At 40.6% G+C, this 13,258-nt stretch overlaps 1 protein-coding gene across 3 annotated transcripts in view; it reads right to left on the bottom strand.

Moving 5' to 3' along the window:
* The window catches only part of LOC140197685 (lysine-specific demethylase 4C-like), a 385,265-nt gene that overhangs the window by 190,709 nt on the left and 181,298 nt on the right, over positions 1 to 13,258 (bottom strand). For all 3 annotated transcript variants that reach the window (XR_011885993.1, XM_072257997.1, XM_072257998.1), the window contains exon 13: positions 738 to 919. Coding sequence is in view for 2 of the 3 variants with exons in the window: in XM_072257997.1 (XP_072114098.1) it covers positions 738 to 919 (182 nt within the window). In the remaining variant the exon portion in view is untranslated. The remainder of the gene's footprint in view (positions 1 to 737; positions 920 to 13,258) is intronic.

Below are 13,258 nucleotides of genomic sequence, written 5' to 3'. Positions count from 1 at the left end.
GCAATCTTCCTTGAAGTATGGAAATCACCAGTTAATTTCAAAGTTATTGTCTTCGATTATTATCTTCACAATGCCTCAAAGATTGTTAATAATGATTATTCTACTTCAGAAAGACCTTACTAACTTATAGAATACATAAGTAAGCAGCAAGAAAGCAAAACAGATTGGTCAGAATATCAAGGGAAGAAAATATTTCAGGTGACCCTTGACCTGAAGTTCTTTGAAATATTTCTGTTAGATTTGAGGTCCAACTTGGCCTGCTTTTTGCATCAAAGAACAATTAATTTAAACGCCAGTTATTATTGTAACATTTTGGATGTTGTGAAGTTTGATGTTATTATAGTAAGAATTTCCTCAGTATTTCTTAACACAAAAGAGCATTTTTCATTCATTAAATAACTGTACCTGTTTACAGGGACAGACAGCAGAGTCCATATCTTTTTATCTCCTTTTTCACAAACACACTGATTTAAGAGATTAAATATACCAATACTGGTGCATCTACAATCTTGGTAAATTTAATGAAATTTAGTATCTACAGCAGAGGAGGTGAAAGTTCAACTTAATAAACCCACAAAGATTTGTGTTATCTTCATCTCCCAATACACCTGTAATGCCTATCTTATATTTAATGGTTCCTGAATTTAAGATTAATTGTAAACTAAAAATACATAGGAAAGAAGACGTTGACTGCAGAAAATTGTGAATTAATCCTTTTAGATTAAATATTAATTTACCTGGTAATAAGGAAAGAAAAGTGAACAAATCGCACAATATGGTTCCATTTTCGAGACAACTTCATTATATTCCTTCTCTGCTTGGAAATTGTGCAGTTTACTCTGCCACAAATGTACAAGAGGTTTGGCCCAAGGTTGTGTTTCATTTATGTCTTCTTCATTTAATGTTGGATCAGTCAATTCTACATAAAATTAGGGAATAAGGCAGATGAAGAATAATGGAGAATTAGTCTAGAGAAAAGTTACATCTGAACTACATACTTACGTTATATGCAAACAATCCAAAATAATCCCACTGTACAATTTAGTCTCATATCACCTCAATGTCCTTTAATTCATGAATTTATCCAAGTTTGTAAAGCAGCAAGAATTCTGGAGAATGATTTGTGATTTTAGGATTATTAACCCTGAATTTCTCAAATGATCCCAAATGATCAAATCACAGAAACAAAACCACCGAGAGATGTTGCACACTGGATGGCACTTGAGAGCTTTGGATATTTTCTGCTCACTTCATTCTTAATCTGCTGATACTTTCATCAAATTTTAAAGAATTGTTTTCCCACTTTCAATTTGACAGCAACTCTTTGACCATAGAACAGACCATATTTTTAAAACATTGAAAACATTTCAAATCAGAAAATAGTGCAGGATATCCAAAATACTATGTTTGATGGATTGTATTTGATCAGTTTCTCCCTGCATTTGTGTGCCCCTGATGTTCCTTTTCAGTCCCACAGTCAGATTAAATAAGCAAGCCATACTGTTACAGCTATCCCATGAAATGGAGCAGTCTGTAAGCAGCCACTCAGTGGTAGAACTCAAAGCTGCACATTAGCTAGTTTGTGCTATCAAAGACCTTTTCATCGTTTCTAAATATCTCTGATGACCAGATCATTAAAATAAGTTAAAATAAGACAATTTTACCAACTACAAATATTCAAGAAATTTTAAGATAATAAGCCATGCAGCTTGGTTCAAAACAGAATACTCAAGCCTAGTCTAATGATGGAATAAAAGGTCTAACATCACAAGTTCTGACCTGCAGTACATTCTGCACTCCTGCATTGCACAAACACAAAGGTCAGGAACAACAAATGACATTGTCAACAGTTGTGTTGTGAATTGCTGCCACCTTTCTGCCCTTTAACCATAGGAGCTCAGATTTCTGCAGTTGAAATAACAGCAAAGCCATCATACTCCATGTTTTTCTGACAGCAGCTTCTAAATTAAGCATGTGCATTTACATGTAGAAATCTAGAAGTTATTGCCCATGATACCCTACTCTTTCAAGTAGTGTTCCATTTTAGCAACATCTTCTGATGTACAGAAGTCAATGAATTGACAAATATTATCAATCTTCAAACTCAGATAAAACACCGTTAAGCACCTATACCTTTTCATTATTGCATATTCAGTACTCAGGAAAAACACAACCATTTCTGGTCCCAAGGGGCTTTATATAAAAATCAACTGTGCTTTTCAAATTATTTGCAAAGAATGAGTTAGTTAATACTGCAAATACAATCACAAGCCATGCCAATTGTCATTGGCCGATCATTTCCTCAGTGAAGAAAGATTTCAGACAGCAAACAGAGAAAAACAAATTGCCAAACTGATATTGTTATGTTTTGCAACTCCGAAACATAAAATCTAAGTGGGAAGAGGATCACTCCGGTGGGCAAGTGAGACTTGTGGCTGTGAAACAATCTCAGGAACTGGGGCCTCCTCCATGCTGGTTATAGGAGTTGACTGTGGATACCTTTCTTCTGAACGTATTGGTATCCCAAACAGCACATGGCAAGCTACACTGGATGTTGTGGATCATAATGTGAGAGTACAATGCCTGACATCACCATTTCCTTCACCTTTTAGAAAGCCATCTCACACTGTTTTGTCCATTGCCATTTCTTCTCAATCTATAGTAATGTGTTCAAAAGGTGGAGCATAGTAGCCAGGTTTGGCAGGAAACTGTTACCGTAATTGAGATGTTCTAGAAAGGACTGCAACTGTAACATGTCCTTTGGTATTGGGGTATCCACCACTGCTTGAATTTTCATAGCAGACGTGGGTAATGCTTGTGTGTCAAAGGCTGACCACAGTAAGTGATGCTCAGTTTTTGCATATTGAAATCTTCTAACCTTTTAACACTATGCTGAAATTTTGGAGATGTTTGTTGTCATCATTACTAGTAATAATGATGTCACCCAGGTAGCACTGAGTGCCTGGGCAGCCCTGCAGCACCTGGTCTATAGCTTTCTGCCAGAATGCAGGTGCAGATGTATTCCAAAAATAAGCTTATAATAGCGATAAAGCCCTTTGCGAGTGTTAATGTTGAGAAACACTTTGGACGCTTCTTCCACCTCCACCTCTAGGTAGGTCTCAGCTAAGTCACTTTGCTGGAGTATTTACCTCCAGGAAGATCTGGAAAGATATCCTCTATCCTGGGCAAAGGGTACTGATCTACTTTCAGTACTGGATAGATGGTGACCTTAAAATCAACACAAATCCTTACAGATCCATTCTTTTTGGCTACTGGCACCACTAAGATTGCCCATGAGCTCCACTCAACCTCAGAAAGAACTCCTTCAGCCTCCATGCAATCTAGCACACTAGTTACTTTATCACTGATGATATAAGCAATAGGACAGGCTTTGCAAAACTTGGGTGTGGCATTTTCATTTAACACTATCCTACCCTTTATATGTTCGAGTTTTCCAATGCCATCCACGAACACTGCTGTGGCATCATCCAGCATCTTTCTTAATTCACTTGCATTTAACTCAATTGCAGGGGATGTGGCATGCAAATAGTGGATGGATCTCCAATCAAGTTGTAGTTATCTTAGCTAATCATGGCCCCACAATGCTGGCCCTCCTGTTTTTACTACACATAAGCCCAATGTGGCTTGTTGCTTGTTATAAATCTGGCGGGAGCAAAGGATTTTGGGAAATGCGAGAGTGAAGTGCAGCAGGAGGGGTGTGGGACAGGTGTCAGAGGAGTGCCTGGGGCAGGGGGTGGCCCTGGGCATGAGGCAAGGTCATTTGATTCCAAACAACTGGTTCATTGATCATTACAGAATGCCTCTCTGGTGCTTCCTGCTTCCTCCCCTTTCCTCAATCATGATTTCCCTCTCCCTGCCTCCTTCCTACTCTCAGTCCACAATACAGACCCATGTCAGAATCAGGTTTATCATCACTCACATATGTCATGCAATTTGTTTTTTTTTGTGTGGCAACAGTACAGGGCAATACATAAAATTATTACAAAACTGTGCAAAAGTCATAGGCACCCTAACTGTATATATGTGCCCAGGACTTTTACATAGTACTGTATATTTAAAGATCTAGTATCATTAATGGTGACCATAAATACTGTCATAAAAATACAATGGGTCCATAATCTGTTGTATTTACACAATCTGTTTTGCATACCATAGATATGGAAGGAGAAATTGGCAATTAGGTAAATAACCAACGAGTCCACCCTTTGGTTGGTGGAGGTGGGGGTAAGAGAGAAATCAAGGACGGAAAATAAAACATTTACCTCAACTAAAGTATCCCTATCACATAAATGAATGTATTAAAATGTCTGTAAAATGACCATTCCACACATTCAGCCACGTCACTTTAGGAATAATAAAATAATGAAAGCCCAAACACAGGCCCTTCACCCCATCACATCCAGGCCAATCTCTATGGGTATTCGAAGAAAAATCTGAGAAAACCAGCATCAGATCTTTGTCGCATGTTCATTGCCACATTAGAATCATAGAGTAATACAACACGGAAACAGGCCCTTTGCCTAATTGGTCCATGCTGATCACAGCATCTTCCATTCTAGCTCCAGTTGCTCATGTCCAGGCCCCTTCCTTTCACGTACCTATCCCATTGCCTCATAAATACTGCAATTGTACCCACCTCTGGCAGCTCATTCCAGATACAGGTGTCCCCCGCTTTTCGAACGTTCGCTTTACGAAACCTCACTGTTACGAAAGACCTACATTAGTACCCTGTTTTCACTTGCAGAAGGTGTTTTCACTGTTACGGAAAAAAAGCAGTGCGCGGGGAAAATCGGCGCGCAAAAAAATCAGCGTGCGATAAAAGGCAGCGCACCGCGCGCACTGAGCAGCCGCTCTCCCCCGGATTCGGAACTGCATTCTCGCCAGCATTGCTTAATCACGTGCCTGTGAGCAGCCGTTTGCAAGCTGAGTTCTAAGGTATTGGAAAAGCCTAAGAGAGTTCGTAAGGGTGATACCCTTAGCATAAAACTAGACATAATTAAGCGTTTTTGATCGTGGTGAACGAAGTAAAGACTAAGTGAGTTTGGCTTGTGGAAGCTGACGAACATGATGTTGAAGAGGTTTTGGCATCCCATGACCAAGAACTGATAGATCAAGAGCTGATGCAATTGGAAGAGGAAAGGATAACAATCGAAACCGAATGCAGTAGCAAACGGACCGAAAGTGACTGCGTGAGATTTTCGCTGCAATGATAAAGTACGACTTTAATTTTGAAACGGTATGTAGGTTTAGGGGATATTTGCAGGATGGTTTGAGTCCTTATAAAGAACTGTATGATAGAAAAATGTGCGAGGCTCAGCAGTCAAGCAAGCCTTCCGCATCAGCCACAGCAGACGACGAACCTCGACCTTCGACATCAAGGCAGGCAGTCACAGGAGAAGATGAGCTGCCTGCCCTAATGGAAACAGACAACGAGATGATACCCCAGTGTCCCACCACCCCGCAATTCGCGGAGAATGCAGCGGTGGCCAGGAGGCACACATCACATCTTTAAGAAAAAAGCTGAAATAAACATGCTAATTAATTAGGTGCCGCCTGACAAGTAATTAATTAGCATGCTTATTTCGGCTGTTTTCTTAAAGATGTGCTGGATGTCTCCCGGCTACTGCTGCACCCCTGCATGCTTTGCGGTTCGGTATCTGTCAGCGGCCTGGAGGGCGGGGGCCACTGCACCACCCAACCTGCGATGGCTCAGTCTAACACACCATCATCAGTGTGCTCGGCGCTGAAACAATTCCGGTAAGTGATACTACACTGTACATACATTATTTCTACTTTATATAGGCTGTGTATTTTTACATGTTATTTGGTATGATTTTGGCAGCTTCATAGCTTAAAGGTTACTGGACAGCGCTTGCGCCGTGTTTTTGCCAACAGCGCTTGCGTAAGATTTTCTGCTGACGGTGCTTGCGTGAGATTTTCACCACAGAGAACAGTTCAGTAATGATTGTGGAAAAGTATTTCTACTTTATATAGGCTGTGTATTTATCATATCATTCCTGCTTTTACTATATGTTACTGTTATTTTAGGTTTTATGTGTTATTTGGCATGATTTGGTAGGTTATTTTTGGGTCTGCGAACGCTCACAAATTTTTCCCATATAAATAAATAGTAATTGCTTCTTCGCTTCACGACATTTCGGCTTACGAACCGTTTCATAGGAACGCTCTACCTTTGGATGGCAGGGGAAACCTGTATTCAGTACACTCAGTGAAAAGAGGTTACCTGCTCAGCTTAGGCCACGTATTACTGACATTGTTCATGCATGCTTTACTCTCATGTTTGGTGAACCTTGTGCCACTGCACCATTTAGTCACCAAGATGACATTCTAACTCCCAGATAACAGCTGGCACTGATCAGAATCGTTCCCCATTTGAGTTTTGAGTTAGGACAACTCAATTAGTTAAATGCAATTCTTTTGTCTACATGCTAAAATTATAAATGAGCATTTTAAATTATTCTATTATGATTTTTGAATGACTCATCAGTGACTGCATGCAATTATGTAGTCTCTTTCAGAAACATATGCTTCCATATGCTGGGAACTAATAAGAACGAAGCCACAAATGAGTTGCGATATTTCAGAAAAAAATAACATCCAAAATAACCGAAGGTCAATTCCACATTATTCCTCACATACTATCTAAGAGCTAAATAACTTCCAATTTTATAAACACCCTGGTGTACAATAAACAAATGAAATTGAGTTTTATTGTTTCAGTTTAATTAAGTTCAAAATTGGACTGAAATATAATTTGACGCAAGAGGTTATACCTTAATTCCTTGAAGCAATGTTGCCAAATATCTGGGTGCAAATAATTATACCAGAGAGTATTTCTTGCCTGCAACATTGTGAAATTTAATTATAAATATTAAATGAAATGAAAATTCAGAACAAATATATACCTTTGAGAATAATGCCTTTTGTTTCTGAATATACCTTGCTATCATTACTACAGCTATTTCCTCCAAGTCTGATATTAATTCAGCCCTGCTCCTTGAAATTACACAATTCAACATAGGTTCAACCAGTGACTTTTATCAACACCAATTCCTATGCACCTTAATCAAAACTCACAAAAAAATCTTCACTACATTACCACAAAATCAGCCTCATTAACACAACCCTATGCATATGCAACACCCATAAATATCAACTTAACATGTAAAACTGTTAGTGCTTATAGCATCCAAAGTATCATAATCATTATCCATCTACACCAATGACGTTTTCAGAATTGCTGGTTACAATCCCTAAATGCTCTGTTTGTTTTGGCCAAAAACTTCTGAATTATAGATCCTTGATATTTATATCAATTGTTGTCTTCCATTTTCATATTGACCAATATAGGTTAGTACACAACACAGTAAAACTAGATAAACTGTGTGAACTGCATAACTAAAATTTAACTGTTCTCCTGGCTTGTCCAAGATCAGGAATTTTCAATATTGGCCAGTGATCCACTATTTCAGGGGAAAAAAAAGGAAGATTATTATATTTACACTCAGTACCGCTGCAATAATGCATATATCTAATGAGCCAATCATGTGGCAGGAACTCATTGCATAAGAGGATGCAAACATGGTCAATGTTGTTGTTCAGACCAAACCTCAAAATGAGGAAGAAATGTGATTTAAATGCTTTTAACTGTGGAATGATTGGTGGTGCCAGATGGAGTGGTTTGAGCATCTCAGTAACTGCTGATCTCCTGGGATTTTCATGCAGAACAGTGCCCAGTTTACAGAGAATGGTGCAAAAATACAAAATACACCTAGTAAAGGGCAGTTCTGTGGGCAAAATTGTTAATGAAAGAGTTCAGAGGAGAATAGCCCTACTGGTTCAAGCTGCTAAGAAATTAACAGTAATTCAAAAAACCACATGTTACAACAGTGGTATGCAGAAGAGCACCACTGAATGCACAACAATTGAACCTTGAAATGGATGGGCTATAGCAGGGGGGTCCCAAACCTGTTCTGCACCGCGGACCTGTTTAATATTGAGAATATTCTTGCGGACTGGCCAACGGGGGGGGGGGGGTGTTGTTCAAGTTCAACAGTGCGTGACAGGGAATGAGGAAAGGTGCAGCTGACTCATATCGTTTCATATCGCCAAATCATATTGTTTCCTTGCAGCCCCAGTAGCACATGCTTTGCGGCCCGGTGGTTGGGGACCACTGGGCTACAGCAACAGAAGAGCACACCAGGTTCCACTTTTGTACCTGATAAAGTTTTTCTACATAGTAATAGCCATTATTTAAAATGTGAATCTCCTGAATATATATGAATAAATATTAAAAATATTATATATACTTATACAATTCGTACATGTACGGGGTGTCTTCTTTGTTATGTTAAAATTAAAATGGCTTCTTTGTTATGTTAATCTTTTAAGCTGCTGCGTAAGTGAATTAAAATGGCTTCTATGTTATGTTAAATGCTGAGAAAGTCTCCAGCTAGCAATTTGCTTGGGTTATAACAGATAGCAGGTGTACTATCAGCCAATGGGTGTCTATGTTATGCTTTCTTGGGGTGATATGCTGTCTCATGTGACTGGGAACCAGTGGCTTTTGGCGGGGAATTGGAGGAGAGACCGTGAGGACGATGGACGTGCGGGAAAGCTCAGATTGATCATTCCGGGTGGTCCCGAGCTGCGAGCCAACGGGGTCAGAGCAGTCCTGAAGAGGTCCCCGAGCTCCGTGTGCACGAATAAATTGAACTTTGATAAGTCTGGCACCTTTGCCATTCCTTGTTTTGTATTGAACTTCTATTAATCTCATAGATTTAGTAATATCTATAAAGTGTAATTGGTAAAACATACAGTGTGTGCTAGCTGATGATTGATGTTTGAAGCCGACTTCGGTGACAGTTGTACAGTAACCAACACAACCGGGAGACCAGGCGGGCGGCAGACGGGGTGTCCCCTAGATAAATACGAGCCAATATAGACTATAGACAATAGACAATAGGTGCAGGAGTAGGCCATTCGCCCTTCGAGCCAGCACTGCCATTCACTGTGATCATGGCTGATCATCCACAACCAGTATCCAGTTCCTGCCTTATCCCCATAACCTTTGATTCCACTACCTCTAAGAGCTCTATCCATCTCTTTCTTGATAGCATCCAGAGACTTGGCCTCCACAGCCTTCGGGGGCAGAGCATTCCATATATCCACAACTCTCTGGGTGAAAAAGTTTTTCCTCAACTCGGTTCTAAATGACCTACCCCTTATTCTTAAACTGTGGCCTCTGGTTCTGGACTCACCGATCAGCGGGAACATGCTTCCTGCCTCCAGCGTGTCCAATCCCTTAATAATCTTATATGTTTCAATCAGATCTCCTCTCAGCCTTCTGAATTCCAGAGTATACAAGCCCAGTCACTCCAATCTTTCGGCATATGACAGTCCCGCCATCCCGGGAATTAACTTTGTGAACCTACGCTGCACTCCCTCAATAGCAAGAATGTCTTTCCTCAAATTTGGTGACCAAAACTGCACACAGTACTCCAGGTGTGGTCTCACCAGGGCCCTGTACAGCTGCAGAAGGACCTCTTTGCTCTTATACTCAATTCCCCTTGTTGTGAAGGCCAGCATGCCATTAGCTTTCTTCATTGCCGGCTGTACTTGCATGCTTGCTTTCAGTGACTGATGTACAAGAACACCTAGATCTCGTTGTACTTCCCCTTTTCCTAACTTGACTTCATTTAGATAATAATCTGCCTTCCTGTTCTTACCACCAAAGTGGATAACCTCACATTTATCCACATTAAACTGCATCTGACATGCATCTGCCCACTCACCCAGCCTGTCCAAGTCACCCTGCATTCTCATTAACATCCTCCTCACATTTCACACTAACATCCAGCTTTGTGTCATCGGCAAATTTGCTAATGCTACTTTTAATTCCCTCATCTAAATCATTAATATATATTGTAAACAACTGCGGTCCCAGCACTGAACCCTGCAGTACCCCACTGGTCACTGTTGACCACTCCGAAAGGGACCCGTTAATCGCTACTCTTTGTTTTCTGTCAGCCAGCCAATTTTCAATCCATGTCAGTACTCTGCCCCCAATACCATGTGCCCTAATTTTGTCCACTAATCTCCTATGTGGGACTTTATCAAAGGCTTTCTGAAAGTCCAGGTACACCACATCCACTGGCTCTCCCTTGTCCATTTTCATAGTCACATCCTCAAAAAATTCCAGAAGATCAGTCAAGCACGATTTCCCCTTCGTAGATCCATGCTGACTCAGACTGATCCTGTTACTGCTATCCAGAAGTGACGTAATTTCATCTTTTATAATTGACTCCAGCATCTTTCCCACCACCGACGTCAGGCTAACCGGTCTATAATTCCCTGTTTTCTCTCTTCCTCCCTTCTTGAAGAGAGAGACATTAGCCACCCTCCAATCCATAGGAACTGATCCTGAATCTATAGAACACTGGAAAATGATTACCAGTGCGTCCACGATTTCTAAAGCCACCTCCTTAAGTACCCCGGGATGCAGACCATCAGGTCCCGGGGACTTATCAGCCTTCAGCCTCAATAGTCTATCCAACATCATTTCCTGCCTAATATAAATTTCCTTCAATTCATCCATTACCCTAGGTCCTTTGGCCACTATTATATCTGGGAGATTGTTTGTGTCTTCCCTAGTGAAGACACATCCAAAGTACTTGTTCAACTCATCTGCCATTTCCTTGTTCCCCATAATAAATTCACCCTTTTCTGTCTTCAAGGGCCCAATTTTGGTCTTAACTATTTTTTTTCCTTTTCACACACCTAAAGAAGCTTTTACTATCTTCCTTTATATTCTTGGCTAGTTTACCTTCGTACCTCATTTTTTCTCCACATATTGCCTTTTTAGTTATCTTCTGTTGCTCTTTAAAAGTTTCCCAATCCTCCGGCTTCCCACTCATCTTTGCTATGTTATACTTCTTCTCTTTTATTTTTATACGGTCCATTACTTCCCTTGTCAGCCACAGCCTCCCCTTAGGATCTTTCTTCCTCTTTGGTATGAACTGATCCTGCACCTTCCACATTATTCCCAGAAACACTGTATAGCTGATCGTTACATGCAAAAGCTGTTAGAAAGTTAAATCATTTAAATTCTGGAAATCATTTTTAAAAACTTGAAAAAGATCAATCTGAAACAACTGAAATGGAAACTCAAACTTATCCCTTGCACAATGAAATGAATGGCAAAGTTGCTCCTCTGTCAAAGCTAACCAGGCACAATTTGCTCAGATGGATACCCCCACATACGTAAAGGTCAAAATTATCATCAGTTATACATCAGCAATTAACTAGGTAACTGCTAGTAATTGCCCACAAAACTTTTGCTACCGAACCTATCCAAAGTAAAATGAAATAATAAACCATAAAATAAATTTAAAAATCAATCTAAGGTATATTAGTTCCAACAATGCATTCTGTGTGGTTACATGTACATAAAGCATCTTCAAGATTCAAGAGTTTCAAGATTGTTCAACGTCATTTCCAATTTACAAGTGTAAAGGAGAACAAAATAATTGTTACTCTGGATACGATGCTGTACAAAAAATATAAGAAAAAGACATAATAAAAAAAACGATAAATATAAATACGTAAGATAACTTATATACATAGATTGATTGTATGTCTATAAAGTAATGCTCGACATAGCAGTGTCTGTGTATAAGGTGGCTGACAGTAAATGACCAAGTAGTGGTGGTTGGGCATGTGGAGGCCTGGGTTAGTGGGCGGAGGTATTAATCAGCCTTAATGCATGAGGAAATTAACTGTTTTTGAATCTGGTGGACCTGATGTGGATACCACATAGCCTCTTCCCTGATAGGAGTTAACAGTCCATGAGTAGGGTGGGTGGGATCATAAGACATTAAGACCATAAGACATAGGAGCAGAATTAGGCCGTATGACCCATCGAATCTGCTCCACCATTCAATCATGGCCAATCCCTTTTACCTCTCCTCAGCCCCACTCCCCCGGCCTTCTCCCCGTAACCTTTGATGCCATGTTCAATCAGGAACCTAGTAAGCTCTGCCTTAAATACTCCAAATAACCTGGCCTCCACAGCTGCCTGTTGTAACAAATTTCCCAAATTCACCATTCTCTGGCTAAAGAAATTTCTCTGCAACTGTCTTAAATGGACTCCCCTCTATCCTGAGGCTGTATCCTCTTGTGTTGGCATGTGGCCAAGTGGTTAAGGCTTTCGTCTAGTGAATTGAAGGTCGCTAGTTCGAGCCTTGACTGAGGCAGCGTGTGTGTCCTTGAGCAAGGCACTTAACCACACATTACTCTGCGACAACACCAGTGCCAAGCTGTAAGGGTCCTAATGCCCTTCCCTTGGACAACATTGGTGGCATGGAGAGGGGAGACTTGCAGCATGGGCAACTGCTGGTCTTCCATACAACCTTGCCCAGGCCTGCGCCCTGGAGACCTTCCAAGGTGCAAATCCATGGTCTCATGAAACTAACGGATGCCTATCCTCTTGTCCTAGACTCCCCCACCAAGGGAAACATCCTTTCTACATCTACTCTGTCTAGGCCTTTCAGCATTTGAAAGGTTTCATTGAGATACACCCCCATCCTTCTAAATTCTAGCAAGTACGGATCCAGAGCCATGATAACCCTTCCCAGAATCATCATTGTGAACCTCCTCTAAACCCTCTTCAGAACATTTTTTCTTAGATGAGGAGCCCAAAACTGTTCAGAATACTCAAGGTGAGGCCTCAGCAGTGCGTTATAAAGCCTCAGCGTCACATCCTTGCTCTTGTATTCTGGATCTCGTGAAATGAATGCTAACATTGCATTTGCCTTCCTCAGCACCGACTCTACCTGCAAGTTAACCTTCAGGGAGTTCTGCACAAGGGCGCCCAAGTCCCTTTGTGTCTCAGAATTTTGGATTTTTTCCCCGTTTAGAAAACAGTCTGCACATTTATTTCTAGTACTAAAGTGCACGACCATGTATTTGCCAACACTGTATTTCATTTATCACTTTCTTGCTCATTCTTCTAATCTGTCTAAGTCCTTCTGCAGCCTACCTGTTTCCTCAACACTACCTGCCCCTTCACCAACCCCCATATCATGCAAACTTGGCAACAAAACTATCCACTCCATCATCTAATCACAAACAAGAAAAAATCTGCAGGTGCTGGAAATCTAAGCAACACACAGAAAATTCTGGAGGAACTCAGCTGGCCAAGCAGCATCTATGGAAA

Source organism: Mobula birostris, chromosome 5, assembly GCF_030028105.1.
Source record: "Mobula birostris isolate sMobBir1 chromosome 5, sMobBir1.hap1, whole genome shotgun sequence".
Classification (NCBI taxonomy): domain Eukaryota; kingdom Metazoa; phylum Chordata; class Chondrichthyes; order Myliobatiformes; family Myliobatidae; genus Mobula; species Mobula birostris.
This window is presented reverse-complemented; position numbering and strand designations above follow the sequence as displayed.